General features: G+C 42.8%; 1 protein-coding gene across 1 annotated transcript; it reads left to right on the plus strand.

The window, feature by feature from the left end:
* Positions 1-75: 75 nt before the first annotated feature.
* On the plus strand, positions 76-14,388 carry DYNLT2 (dynein light chain Tctex-type 2). Its single transcript, XM_041767673.1, has 4 exons — positions 76-189; positions 8,845-9,051; positions 11,744-11,902; positions 13,639-14,388. The coding sequence occupies exons 1-4, from the start codon at positions 76-78 to the stop codon at positions 13,747-13,749; spliced, it is 591 nt and encodes a 196-aa protein (XP_041623607.1). The 3' UTR covers positions 13,750-14,388.
* The last annotated feature ends 1,081 nt before the right edge of the window (positions 14,389-15,469 follow it).

Consider the following 15,469-nt stretch of genomic DNA (forward strand, 5'->3'; position numbering starts at 1 on the left):
AGCTCTCGCGGGAAGCGGCCCGGACGTTAGGGGCGGGTGGAGGCGGGCCGCTGGGCGGGCGGCGAGAGGCGGGACATGGACAGGCGCGGGCGGGGCGGGAAGCCGGCCTCGAGCCCGGCCCCTCAGCCGCCGCTGACGCCGCCGCAGCCTCGGAAGGAGAGGAGGCCCAGCATGTTCGAGAAGGAGGCAGTGAGTGCGGGGGCGGGGAGGGCGTCGGTGAGCGGCCGCTGCCCTCGTGCCCCCAGCGCGCGCCGGGGGGCCTCGTGCTCCCGACGGGCCTCGTGCTCCTGACGGGCCTCGTGCTCCCGACGGGGCCTCGTCCTGTGACCAGGCCTCGTGCTCCCGACGGGGCCTCGCGCTCCTGACGGGCCTCACACTCCTGACGGGACCTCGTGCTCCTGACGGGCCTCGTGCTCCTGACGGGGCAGACCCACGCTCCTGACGGGACCTCGCGCTCCCCACGGGCCTCGTGCTCCCACGGGCCTCATGCTCCTGATGGGACCTCGCACTCCTGACGGGACCTTGCGCTCCTGACGGGGCCTCGTGCCCCTGACGGGATCTTGCGCCCCTGACGGGGCAGACCCACGCTCCTGACAGGACCTCGCGCCCCTGACGGGGCCTCCTGCCATCACCAGGACCGCGTGCCATGACCCGAGCCTCGCGCTCCTGACGACCCGCGCAGGCGTGGACAGCAGTGCACACGTGCTGCGTTTCAAGGACAAGCGTCCGATATGTGGAGCTTTCAGAAGCAGCTGCAGTCCCCGTATTTGAGGGACCTGCAGGAGATAAAAATAAATGCAGGACTTACTGTCTGGAATTAATGGGGGATGCCACTCACTTTCCCGGGTGGGATGGCACCAGGATTTGTGTGGGATCCTAGTCCGGAAACCATGACTGCAGTCGAGACTCCTCCTCTTGCTGAGACATTAAGTGAGGAAGGAATTTGTTCAAAGGGACGGAACCATAAGGTCAGAGGGAGACTGGCCCCCTCCCCCCCGCGGGGCGCCTGGCCTGCTCCTCCCGTGGTTTCCTTTCCCACCTACTTCATGGGACCCATACTCCAGGCTGAAGGAGAGCAGAGCCTAAATATTTCAAGTAATGAAACAGGAATCAGAACATATCACAGCAATATTTTAGGTTCTTTTTATTTTTAAATATTATATTATTTATTCCCGAGAGACAAGAGAGAGGGGGCAGAGACACAGGCAGAGGGAGAAGCGTGCTCTCTGCGGGGAGCCGGATGCGGGGACTCGATCCTCGATCCTCGGACCCAGGATTGTGACCTGAGCCAAAGGCAGACACCCGCTGAGCCACTCAGGCGTCCCAACAATTTAGGTTCTAGTGACACCATTTTACAAAGGGAAAAACAGATGAGAGGAGGAAAAATAAAGCAAGTTCACAAAATGAAGAGCACGAGGAGAGCGAGGCCAGAAACCTTACTCTGTTGGAGCTGGAGTTTCATGCTCCCAAAAGCTGAGCTGGGCAGTTTGGCCCATGAGCAACATGAACTCCAACCACACGGATCTATTTACAGATTTTTTTCAATAAATAAGTTTAAAAATTTGAGGGGTATTTGTAACAATTTGGAAAAACATTTCTCTAGCTGACCTTATTGTAAGAATATACTATATAACGTGTGTTAACTAGCTGTTTGTATTATTGGCAAGGCTTCTGGTCAGCAGTAGACAATACATTAAGTTTCGGAGGAGTCAAAAGTTAGAGATTTTTTCTTTTTCTTTTTTTACTGGAGGCAGTGGTCAGTGCCCCTGACCTTCGAGCTCAAGGATCAATGGTGTTGCCTGGTAATAAATCTGTCTCATACATAGGTCACTAGCAACAAAGAAAAATTTCTGTATTTTGAGGCAGACAAAGGTGACTTTTAGGAATTACTGCCTGCTAAAGGTCAGAAGTGGTCTTGAAAAATGAATAAGACTGAATCCTAAAAGATATATATACAGATATAGAGAGATAGAGATAGAGATAGATGTTATGTAGACCGAAGTCTGGGAGTAAAGGGACATGGACCAAGGTCATTGTTGCTTATTTGATAGGGCTGTCTTAAAGACCTAGGCTTCTAGGAGTCAGAAATTTTAATAGACCAGAAATTGTGAGGAAACTGAGAATGTATGCCACATATGCTCACTAAATGTACCTGAGGACAGTAAGTGCACTGATGTGTAATTTCTAACTTTTGGGTAGTAGACAATTCCTGTGTTCATTGGAAATGTGAAGATACATCACACAATTTAATCAATATAAATGTATTTTAATGTTATATAAGCTGTATCCATTTTTTTCTTCTTCTAGTAATAACGTCTCCATTTTCTTTTGGAGGATTAATCCATTCCTCATTGGATAGAGTTTTGATGAACTATCACTCTCTTTGTGTTATAGATGAGAACCAAATATGGCTAATTAGATGAACACTTCATGGAATACTGTAATAAAATGATTGAGATAAATCCAAATTGGGGACAGAATACTGATGTGCGTTGTGTCTGGTTCTTTAACCTTCTCTCCCATTCTGTAAACTCTCACCAAAGATCCCAAAACCTTAAACAGATGACCAAAAAATTGAAGACTTGCTTAGTTTCACTTGTGTACATACATTTTAAAATCTTAAATACAAGCAAACAGCCTTTAATTAGATTTTTCAAAATTTATTTAAGACAGAGTGTGTGTGTGCATGAACTGAGGGAAGGGGCAGAGAGAGAGGGAAAAGCAGACTCCCCACTGAGCAGGGAGCCTGACTTGGGGCTTGATCCCAGGACCCTGGGATCATGACATGAGATGAAGGTAGATGGTTAACCAATCGAGCTACTCAGGCACTCCAAATAGCCTTTAATTAGTATATTAATATAATAATAATTGTTACTAATATAGTGGCATCTTATAACTGAATTCCATTTATTTTAGGATTATAAGCAGGCTCAACATGAGGAAATGCTATATCACTGGGTTAAAGTCAGGTTATTAAAAAATAATAAATAAAAAAATAAAGTCAGGTTATTTTAGTAGATGTGAAAATGTTGATCAGAGGCACCTGGGTGGCTCAGTGGTTGAGGGTTTGCCTTTGGCTCAGATCACAATCCAGGGGTCCTGGGATCCAGTCCCACATCGGGCTCCTCCTAGGGAGTCTGCTTCTCCCTCTGCCTGTGTCTCTGCCTCTCTCTCTGTCTCTCATGAATAAATTTTAAAAAATCTTTTAAAAAGTTGATCATATTTAAGACATTCCTAAGTTTTAGAAGTAATTAGATTTTTCTGTAATGAAGAGATAAAATAATGAATAAAAGGAAAACTGAATCAAAAGGCCAAAATTATGGGATGCCTGGGTAACTCAGCAGTTGGACACCTGCCTTCGGCTCAGGTAGTAATTCTGGAGACCTGGGATCGAGTCCCACGTTGGGCTTCCTGCATGGAGCCTGCTTCTCCCTCTGCCTGTGTCTCTGCCTCTCTCTATGTGTGTCTCTCTATGTGTGTCTCATTAATAAATAAATAATTCTTAAAAAGATCAAAATTATATATAAGGAAGAAATGGTAGAGTTGTGAGGTTTCAGTATGTTAGAATCTGTTATTTTCAAACCATGCATGCATGCTCTATCCCCAAGGGACTCATTAGAGTTGGAAGCCACTGTAGTTACAAATACATTGTAGCTGTATCCCTTGAGTATATTGTGTGTGGGGGGTCGGGGGGAGATGGCAATTACTCTAGAGAGGCATTCTCTGAATAGAACATAATAAAGTTTGTTTTTAAGAGGTTTAAGGAGCAAATAATACCTCTTTTCTCTAACTAAAACATAATGCAGTCTGGTGAATAAAACAGAGTTTTGATGGACTTCAACTAGCAGACAACATGGAGTAACTCCTACCAGAAACTATTGAAAATATTTTGCATGTGAGATGGAAATAAGTTTGGGGGATCAGAGGGCAGACTATTATGTCTCATCATGCCCCCTCAAAATGCCTATGTTGAAGTCCTAATCCCTGGTACCTCAGGATGTGACTGTATTTGGAGACAGAGCCTTTATTTATTTTTTAAAGATTTTATTTATTTATTCATGAGAGACACAGAGAGAGAGAGAGAGGCAGAGACACAGGCAGAGGGAGAAGCAGGGTCTCTGCAAGGAGCCCGAGATGGGACTTGACCCCGGGACCCAGGGATCATGACCTGAGCCAAAGGCAGAGGTTCAACGACTGAGCCACCCAGGGGCTCCTGCAGACAGAACCTTTAAAGAGATAATTAAGTTAAAATGGAGTCATTAGGAACCAAGAAACAGACTCTTAAGTATAGAGAACCCACTGGTGATCACCAGCAGGGTAGTGGGTGGAATGATGGGAGAAATAGGTGATGGGGATTAGGATTACACATATCATGATGAGCACTGAGTCATCTACAAAAGTGTTGAGTCACTATATTGTACCCCTGAAACTAATATAACACTGTATGTTAACTACACAGAATTAAAAAAAAAAAAAACTTAAAAAGAAGAATGACTTATATGGATTATACATTAACCAGTAAATTATTTTTTTTAATTTATAAAAACTATTTAAAAGAGCACTTTTAAACTTCTCATTTCTTTTTAAAATTCTCTTATACAAAAGTTTATCTCCAAGTATAAAGACTTTTTAAGTATCCTTTAAAAAACGGGGTTGTTAGGGTGGACCTAATCTAACATGACGGGAGATTAGAACACAGACAGGACAAACAGAGGGATGACCATATGAGGACATATCAAAACGCTGGTGGGGCACCTGGATGGCTCAGTAGTTGAGCATCTGCCTTTGGCTTAGGGCATGACCCCGGGGTCCTGGGATCAAGTCCCACATCGGGCTCCCGCAGGGAGCCTGCTTCTCCCTCTGCCCGTGTCTCTGCCTCTCTCTCTCTCTGTCTCTCATGAATAAATAAATAAAATATTTTTTAAAAAATTGGATAAAAGGAACAAAGAACACATGTGACAAATAGAAAACAAAAAATATGAAGGATTTAAACACAATCATGACAATTACATTAAACATAAATGGGAAAAGATCTACCATGTGATCACTAATAGGAAGCTGGAGTACATACATTAGTATAAAACAAGATACATTCCTAAACAATTTTTTTTAAATTTTTATTTATCTATGATAGTCACACAGAGAGAGAGAGAGAGAGGCAGAGACACAGGCAGAGGGAGAAGCAGGCCCCATGCACCGGGAGCCCGACGTGGGATTCGAACCCCGGGTCTCCAGGATCGCGCCCTGGGCCAAAGGCAGGCGCCAAACCGCTGCGCCACCCAGGGATCCCCCCTAAACAATATTAGATAAAGAGAGTCATTTAATAATACTAAGTCAATTTATCAGAAAGGCCCAACAATCCTGTTTATGTACCTAAAGTCAGAGCTTTGAAATACAGGACACAAAAACTTCATGTGTTCTTACAGAAATAGACATCCATAATTACAGTTGGAAATTTCAATACAGGGAACCCTGGGTGGCGCAGCGGTTTAGCGCCTGCCTTTGGCCCAGGGCGCGATCCTGGAGACCCGGGATCGAATCCCACGTCGGGCTCCCGGTGCATGGAGCCTGCTTCTCCCTCTGCCTGTGTCTCTGCCTCTCTCTCTCTGATGACTATCATAAATAAATAAAAATAAAAATAAATGTTAAAAAAAATACATTTAAAAAAAAAGAAATTTCAATACATCTCTATATCGATAATTTATAGAATAGACAAAAATCTAATAAAGACATAAAATATAACAATAATGAACAATAATTAACTTGAACTAGTGCACTTTTATTGCATACTCCATGCAACCACAGCTGAATAAATGTTCTTTAGAAGTGCACATGAAGCATCACTAAGATTATGTCCTGGGACATAGAACAAGTCCCAATAACTTTAAAAGTATTTAGATCATACAAAATATGTTCTTTGGCCATAATGGAATAAATTAAAAATCATTAACAGAAAAATATATAGAAAAGTACAAATTGAAAATTAAATGACAGTTCTGAATAACTTGAGATAAAGTAAAAGAGAAAATATTTTCAACTGAAAATGAATATATATTTCAAAAACTATAGGTAATAGCTATTGAAGTAGATGGGGAAATTTATAGCCCTAAACATCTATATTAGAAACATTTTGAATCAATATTTCAACTATCAGTTCAAATTAGAAAAAGAACCATCTAAATGCAAAGTAAGCAAAAGGAAGGAGGTAATAAAAACAAGAGTGAAAGTCAATTAAATAGTGAACTGAAAAGATTAATGAAACCAAAGATATTTTGGAAAGATAAAGTTGATAAACTTCCCACCTAAGAGTTGGCAAACAGCAGCCTGTGGGTCAAATGTGGCTTGCTGCCTATCTTTGCACAGTCTATGAGCTAAGAATGGTTTGTATATTTTTAAAGGGTTATTTTAAAAAGATAGATGGAGATGGTGAAAGAAGAGGACAAAAGGAGAGTTGGAGGAGAAGAAGCAGTGCAATTACCACAGTTGGTCCGCAGTGTCTAAAATATTTACTAGCTGGCTCTTTACAGAGAAAGTTTGCCAGCCCTTCCCGAAGCGAGACTAATCAGGAAAAGAAAAAGATGAATTCTCAATACCAGGAATGAGAGTGAAATTAAGAGCTGGTTCATTGAAAAGATAAACAAAATTGACAAACTTTTATCTAGATTTCACCAAGGAAAAGGAGAGGGCTCAAATAAAACCAGAAATGAAAGAAGAAAAACACATGAAAGAAAAGACATTGCAACTGATACCATAGACATACAAAGGATCATAAGAGATTACTAGCAATTATATGCCAAAAATTTGGACAGCTCAGAAAAAATGTATAAATTCCTAAAATAGAAAAGTTGAACAGACCAATTAGTAGTAAGGAGATCAAATCAGCAATCAAAAACCTCCCAACAAACAATAGTCCAGGACCAGATGGCTTCACTGGTGAATTCTATTAAACATTCAAAGAAGGATTAATACCAATCTTTCTCAAACTCTTCAAAAGAATAGAAGAGGAACTTCTTCTATAACTTCCAAACTAATTATATGAGGTTGACATTACTTGGACACCAAAACTGTACAAGGACACCAAAGAAAAGAGAACTACAGGTCAATAAACCTGATGAATGTAGATGCAAAAATTCTCAGGAAAATAGTAGCAAATCAAATGTCACCACTCTGCGTTACTCAGAACCCTGGACTCACACTGACTGCAAACCTGCTTCTAGAACAGTTTGCCATAAAGCCTTTGTTCTTTTTGGGCTTCAGCCCAAGCCTAACTTCATTCAGAGAGGCCTTCTCTGATTGTTCGGTCTAAATTACAATGAGTTCTACCAAGTCATATAATTTTATTTTTATAGCAATTGCTACTATTTAAATTCACTTACTCAATTTTCCTTTTTTTTTTTTAAATTATTTATTTATTTATTTATTTATTTATGATAGTCGTCACAGAGAGAGAGAGAGAGGCAGAGACATAGGCAGAGGGAGAAGCAGGCTCCATGCAGGGAGCCCGACGCGGGATTCGATCCTGGGTCTCCAGGATCGTGCCCTGGGCCAAAGGCAGGCGCTAAACCGCTGCGCCACCCAGGGATCCCTTTTTTTTTTTTTTTTAATTATTATTTATTTATTTATTTATGATAGTCATCACAGAGAGAGAGAGAGAGAGGCAGAGACATAGGCAGAGGGTACTTACTCATTTTCCTATATGCTTTTTAATTTTTTTAAAAGATTTTATTTATTCTTGAGAGACAGAGAAAGAGAGAGGCAGAGACACAGGCAGAGGCTCCACACAAGATGCCCAACATGGGACTTGATCCCAGGACTCCAGGATCACACCTTGGGCCAAGGCAGATGCTAAAGCGCTGAGCCACCTGGGATGCCTTGCTTTTTAATTGTTAATCAGCCCTCCTCTCTCCTAGAATGATCCCTCCATGAATGCAGACTACTTGATTATGAGTTAACATAAGCCGAACAATTAATCCCTGACTATTACAATGAAGCTCACCACTGTAACTTCAGAGCCTAGACCATTTATCTGGACCATATTAGGCACCAATAAACTCCTTTTCTTTAAGGAGTGTTGAATGGCAGAGAATGAATGTTGAATGTCAAAAGCAGAATGATGTCTGTACCAAATCAATACACTTTTTTTTTTTTTTTTATGATAGTCACACACAGAGAGAGAGGCAGAGACATAGGCAGAGGGAGAAGCAGGCTCCATGCACCGGGAGCCTGACGTGGGATTCGATCCAGGGTCTCCAGGATCGCGCCCTGGGCCAAAGGCAGGCGCCAAACCGCTGCACCACCCAGGGATCCCCCAATCAATACACTTTTGTTATCTTTTCAACTTAAAACTTATTTATGTAAATGTTATGTAAAGACTTACATAAATAATGGTATTTATTTGAAGACAAGTAAAAGTAAATTAAAATTGTAAGACTATGAAGGATAATATTTTCATAACCTCAGGGTAGAGAACCAGAAAGTTTTCTTAACATGCCTGTCTCCTAGCCACCCACCCCCCCAATTGTTCTCTCTGGAGGCCTGTCTTGTTTCTGGTTCTTTTGTATCTTCCATGGATATTTTAAATATACGTATGCAAATTTGTGTTTATAGATAAATAGATGATAGCTAGCTAGTTAGATCCTTTTTTTTTTCCTTTAAACCAACTGATAGCTAGGAGTGAATCAGGGAATCTAGGATTCAGCAACTCCTTTATCACAGAAGTCAAGTAGAATGGAATTCCAAACTTTGTGCCAATTTTGTCCCATTATGCCAGGGTTCTTAAATCTTAAATTTCATTGTACGATTAAAAAAGTAATCTCTCTCTCTTCTCCTTCCCTGCTCTTTCAGTATGCACAGATTTTAAGAGACAGACTGAGAGAATCATTTCATGATGTTCAGTATGTAGAGCCTCCATTTGATGAATCAATTGCTGATCTAGGTAAAGAATGGAAGAGTGTCCTGGCAAAACTGAAGTTTGCTAATTCATATAGGATGGAACCATTGAAAAAATTCCAAGCTCATTCAGTAGAAACTAAAGTCCAGCAGATATTAAAGGTAGGTTGATAAATACATATGACAGCAGTATCTTAGCTTTGGGGGTTTGATAAACTTTATTAAGATCTATGGTGTATATTTGATTTTTTTTGCAGCACTTATTTCTGAAAATGACAGTATTTTGTAGTCATACTCAAGAATCTTCACATCGATGCTGTGAGCTAGATTTAACTCTTGTTATTTCAACTTTTAATTATCCATAAATTATTTATCCCTCTGGTTTCATGTTTTCCCATATTTGGAGAAATGAGTTAAACAAGACACACTGAATCTGTAAATGGGTATGAACAGTTGGTTCCTGTACACTAAAACGTCTAAGGACAAGTGGCTGCCAACACACACACAGGTTCCCTTTTTTTAAACTGACTGGAATCTAAAGGTCATTTAAGGCGGTTGTTTCCAGGCTAGTCCAAAAAAGCTTCTTCAATTTTATAAAATAATACTGTAATACTAATATTAATACCAGCATTATTTAAATGAGTGTTGGTATCTGAGGGCTCTGTTGTTCAGACAGAAAGAATTCCATCTATCGTAATAAAGGACCAAATCTTTTAAAATTTTTATAGAAAGTTTGAGGAATCCCCTTTTCGTCTGTGGTCTCCATTTCTGGGCACCAGGCACCCAGGCAAAATTTTCTGATGGCAGGATTCCCCTCAGGGACTCCACCAAGCCTGAGTCTACCCGACATATGTTCCTTGTTTCAAACTTACCTCTTCTGTCAGTTCACAAGGTGAATTCCCTCAGTAACAACTGATGTGAGCTAGCTGTTGGGAAGAAAGTATCTATTTAATTTATTTTGTATAAATGATTAATACCTTTTTAATCATATCAAAGTTAATTATCTAAATGAATTAACTTTTATTAATACAGAAGAATATTTAAGAGGGCTACTCTAGCCTCCCTCGACTACCATAGACAGGTACATTTCTAAGCTGAACTATTAATTGTTGGATGATATTTGGCAATGATAGTATGACTTAAGGAAATAAAGAATGTCAACTCAAAAAAAAAAAAAAAAAAGGGATCCCTGGGTGGTGCAGCGGTTTGGCGCCTGCCTTTGGCCCAGGGCGCGATCCTGGAGACCCGGGATCAAGTCCCACATCGGGCTCCCTGTGCATGGAGCCTGCTTCTCCCTCTGCCTGTGTCTCTGCCTCTCTCTCTCTCTCTCTGTGACTATCATAAATAAATAAAAAATACCTTTAAAAAAAAAAAAGAATGTCAACTCAATTTAATACAGTAATTACTGATTACCTTCTTACCTAAACATTAACAGCAGACATAATGTGACATGAGAGTATACATTTTGGTGTGTCTCTTGCTTGGCCTTACCACATAGACTGAGTTCAGATTTATTGAACATAATAGGATTTCAAATTGTATTTACATGCCACAATTTACAGAATTGTGTTGAGCAAGACGGGGCCTGGAACAGCTGATTGGATATGAAGGTGGATAACTAGAGGTCATCAAGAGGGCAGGGCTTTTCCCTTGGGTTCACAAAACATTCAACATAGTTCTAGAGAAATAGTATACACTGCTGGGGCTTGTGGGAATCTTCCTATAACAAGCACTCATTGTTTGTTAAATAAGAGCAGGTGGGGGTGGGCCCCCTGGGTGGCTCAGTGGTTAAGCGTCTGCCTTTGGCAGGGGGTATAATCCCGGAGTTCCGAGATCGGGTCTCACATCGGGCTTCCTGCATGGAGCCTGCTTCTCCCTCTGCCTATGTCTCTAACTCTCTCTCTCTGCGTCTTTCATGAATAAATAAATCTTAAAAAAAAAAAAAAAAAAAAAGAGCAAGTGGGGGAAACCTGAGGTCTGTTAGATTCAGAAGAGAGAATAGATGTTGCTAAGTGCCTGAAAGATGACGAACCACAGCCAATGCATGAGGGAAACAAATGCTTCTAGACAGAGTTTTAGATCCAGCACCATTCTAGAAGGGAAACAAACAAAAAAAGAGCAACATATTTGTTGTTACATGCCTATATAATTAGCTAGTAGGAGCTCCTTTGTTATCACAGGACCCAGAACCATGGTTCATTCATCACTGCCCAGGTCAGTCAAAGGCACTTGCAGTTGGCTAGCTCACTAGGTGGCCCAGTCTGCTTATAACGCACATGTGTCTCCCCAGCTGTAATTAATCCACAACCGATGTGGTGGAAAACCTGGGATCTCCTCGGCATCCACCTGGAGACCTGAGAGAGAGCAGTAGAGTGCAAAGCCATGGGGAGAGGGCTAGAGAAGTGGCTTAATTCAGGAAGACTGGGGAAGACAGGAGTCACATGATACAAACTCCTGTCCAGGAAATTCAGGCTTTAGGAAAACTCAAGTCTGAGTTTTAGCTAATATGGAAATTATAGAAAAATTTCCTTCATCTACTTAAGAATCCCCAGAAGCATTCTTTTAAAATTCCCATGTCTCCCTAACAGCTGTATGATGGGGTGATCTAGTTAAGGAAAACTTACAGGTTAAGGGTTGGTAATGAAGAGAAACTGAATGTAGCTAAAAGCCAAAATAAACTTTATTCAACATTATTATTGAAATCGATTGGTAAAACAGTCATTTAATGTTATTTGGTTGGGAATGCATGTATTTTTTTTAAGTTATATGTATTATTTAGACACATGTTTTCTTGAGTTTTTATGTAGAAAATATTTGGTTTGAAAATTAAAATGTTTTCCCTGTTCTTTTAAAGGAGAGTCTTAAGGATGTCAAATATGATGATAAAGTCTTCTCTCATTTGTCACTTGAATTAGCAGACCGCATCTTGTCAGCAGTGAAAGAATTTGGGTACCACCGTTACAAGTTCATTATAAAAGTATTATTTATTCAAAAGACTGGTCAGGCAATAAATGTGAGTACCACTCTGACCCAGCATCTATCAGCCAGATCTCTGAGTTCCCCCCTCTGACCCTTCCTGTGCCATCCACCTGCAGGGCACTTCAAGGTTCTAAGGTGCCTCTCTGACAAATGACAATTTTGTTAGCTCTGTCTTCCTTCACTACCTATTATTTGAAAAGTACTAACCCAGAGATGGCGATTTTCTACTGATAATTTATTAAACTGTAGCTATCCTGTTCCTTGATCATACTAATTTTGACAATTTAATGTCATCTGATAATTAACAAGTAAATTTATTTTGAGGACTAATGGGAATTAGGTACTGAGAAAAAGACAGAAAATGGGGAGACGCAGACCATGATTCCCCAGGATTTTTTTACCATACTTGAGGGCAGAAAACAACGCAGGTCGGAGTTTAAGAAATGGGATAGGGTGGATGGTGGGACAGCCCAGTGTTCGAGTCTGGTTGGCCTAGATACAAACACTGGCAGCTGCAGTCAGAGCCTGCAGCCTGGGCCTAATTGCTCTTTTCATCTGTAAGATGGGGATGGTGACTCTGGCTGCAGCTGCCCTGAGGATCAAATGAGATGGTAAGAAAGCCCTCTACGTGGTCTCTGGCACAGAGTCCTCAGTAAGCAGCAAGGGGATTGTTGTCATTTACAAATATGATTGCCCACCACTAGTCTACATGAGGTTCTTGTGAGCTGTCCATGAATGTGTGGCAGCTGGACACAGTTTGCAGTCTTTGTGGATGAGTGACGTGCATGTGGAAGCAGGCAGAGGAGTTGTAGCCACATGAGAGTCAGTGACACAGAGGTGCCTTGGATCCTGGAGAGGAGAGGACTAGCACATAGATCTAGTTGGTGGCAGGTGCTCCACAGAGGAGGGTAAGGTAGGACAATGTGCCAGAGTGGCAGAATGACCGCTGGGACTGTCTGGAGATGGGAAAGGCCCTCTGGTAAGCTGAACATCAAGAAGAAACCAGCTGTGCTGGAGACCTGCCCCCAGAGAACACAGGAGAGCAAAGACGCCAAGGCCGTGGGGGCCCTGTGTGCTTGGTTAATAACCTGTGTGCTTTGGGTAGCGGACATGGGTAGGATGTATATTGCATAACGGTACCGTACTGGCTGAGTGGGTTTCCTTATGTGGGAGATGTTCTGAGCAGGTGGGAGCAGACGACCTCTGACAGCCTTGCTTGGAAGTTACACCATGTCACATTTTTTTGCTCAGAGCAAGTCCCAAGGTTAATTCATACTCAAGGGGTGGAGATATAGAAGCCATGAAAGGTTTGTGGCCATCTGCATCCACCACGGAAAAGTAGGCTGTAGTCAAATCGTGTGGCTTTGTGAGCAAAGCAAAAGATTTAGAATTTTCTCTAACAGCCTGCTTGTATAATCAATGCCATTTCTTTATTTCAAAATAATGTTCTAATAAACGTTCCCTTGAAAATACCTTAAGGATGGAAAGGAAAATTCCATACCATGAACTATAACACAGCAGAGTTATATGTATGCAGAACTCTTAACCCAGTTACAGAGGGCTTTCATCCCCCAACCAGATGTTCTGCTAAGGTCCAGTCTCCATGTCAGATAAGGACCACTCCAGGAAGAGAAGAGGGGCCCCTTCTGGAAAAGGGAAATTGGACAAATTACTTTCAAAATATCACTATCTAAGATACCGTATAAACTTGACGATTACTTCTTAACATGTTCTACCTAAAGTAGGTCTTTTGAAATTTGTGTGTCACAGGTCGCCAGCAGATGGATCTGGGATGTTGCATGGGACAGCTGGGTTGGGGCAAAACATGAAACGGAAACGTATGTTGCCTTGGCCCTGGTGTTTGCTCTCTATTGTGAATAGCTCATTACATGTACGGGAGTGCTTGCTTCTCACCTTCTCCGAGATATGTGACTTTGAAGATTTGCCAACTTCACAGTAGCTTTGATTAGCTATACTTTTGCCTCCAGTTGAAGCTTCAACTTTTATTCTTGTAACAACAAACAAGGCCAGATTTTTACCTTCATACTTACTTGTTATCATATTTATTAAAGTTCTATTACCCCAAAGTATAAAAGTATGAATTATACATACGGGGATAGACAGGTATGAGTATATAAATACTTCTAAGTAGATTCTAATATAGGGAAATTATTCTTTTTAGATTTGAGACAATTAGAATTTGCTATAGGAAATGTAGCAATTATGACAGCCTTGTAAAGTATCACATTAAATGTTAAAACAGATATTGGAAAACTTCTAAAGGCAGTTGTATTTTTGAATGGTATTTTAATACATTGTAGGCAAGAAATTACCAAGTTTGAAAGAAAGATATTCATGTATTTAACACATTCCTAACCAATCAAAATGCTTAGAGTGTGTGTTCATTCTTTTTGTTAATCTGTCAGTTAAGCTCTTTTTAGATGCAAGAACTGAAAAACCTAATCCAGTTCTTAAAAAAAGGAAAATTTTATTTTCCAGGCATTTGGCCAAGGACCCAGGTTTTTTCTGTCTTCCCCTCTCCCCCAGACTTTTACATACATTTGTTTAACTTGATATAATTTAACCATGTTCCTGTCTATGAATAGACGGGTCATGGTTGGCTCCTTGGGGCTGGGGCTGCATCCCCCTGGGAGCACAGGGCCGCGTGGCAGGAGCACACCCCACCTTCAGAGCTCTTCCAGCAGGGAAGAGGGGGTGGGCTTGGAGGAGGCGACCGGCCCGTGATCATGTGACTTGCAGGGTCGTAACTGGAACTTGAAAAACCTTGTCCAACTTAAAGGATGGTAAAAACAGCCAACACTGGGAGGTTGGAAGGTAGAGGAGAGTGTTCTTCTCACTAACGTGTCGTAATGAGTCGGATGATCCAGGACCAGCAGTTCTGGGCCCCACAGCGCAGACATGATCTTTGTCGCCTAAATCGCCTTCACTATGGGAGTTCACAGCCGTGAACCGGGGCCACAAAGTGATGACAAGCCCGTGCTCGGTGAAGCGCGACCTTCCTGACTTGCCGGATCCCCTGGGGGTAAAGCTCACGGCCTCAGGGGCTGTTTGTACAGTGGGATCCTACCTTCCTCCTGCGGCCAGGGTGCGACTCACCGGGTGATGAATAACCAGGCTCGGTGGCCTCCGTGGAGCCCCGGGCCTTCCCGCGCCGTGACCTGCCGCCCCTGCACTGGGCCTCGGGGTCCCCTCCGCTCTGCCCTCGCTCCCCCTTCCCCGCCCGCGGCCAACTAACCGCCTCCCCTTCCGCAGCCCCGGCCCTTGGTGGGGGAGGGGTGGAGCCGCCCCCGGGGGCGCGAGTCCCGGGAGGTGCCACGTGCCGAGTCCATCCGCCGCCAAGGGCTTGCGTCGCCGCGAGAGCCTGGGGATCCTCGGCTTCCCGCGGACGGTGGCGGGGCGGCTCTCCTCGGCTCTCCGCGGCCTTCTGAGCTGGGCTCCTCTGCCCACCGGCGGGTGCGACTCCTCGGGGGCCCCGGGCCGGTGCGCGGCTCTGCTGCCGTCCGCTCGGCCTCCACTCTGGGGCCGCCTCTGCTGCCCTCCTTTGTCCTTCCGTCGCGCGGCCCTCGGGTCAGCCAGGCCT

The sequence above is a fragment of the Vulpes lagopus genome, chromosome 1, assembly GCF_018345385.1.
Source record: "Vulpes lagopus strain Blue_001 chromosome 1, ASM1834538v1, whole genome shotgun sequence".
Classification (NCBI taxonomy): Eukaryota; Metazoa; Chordata; class Mammalia; order Carnivora; family Canidae; genus Vulpes; species Vulpes lagopus.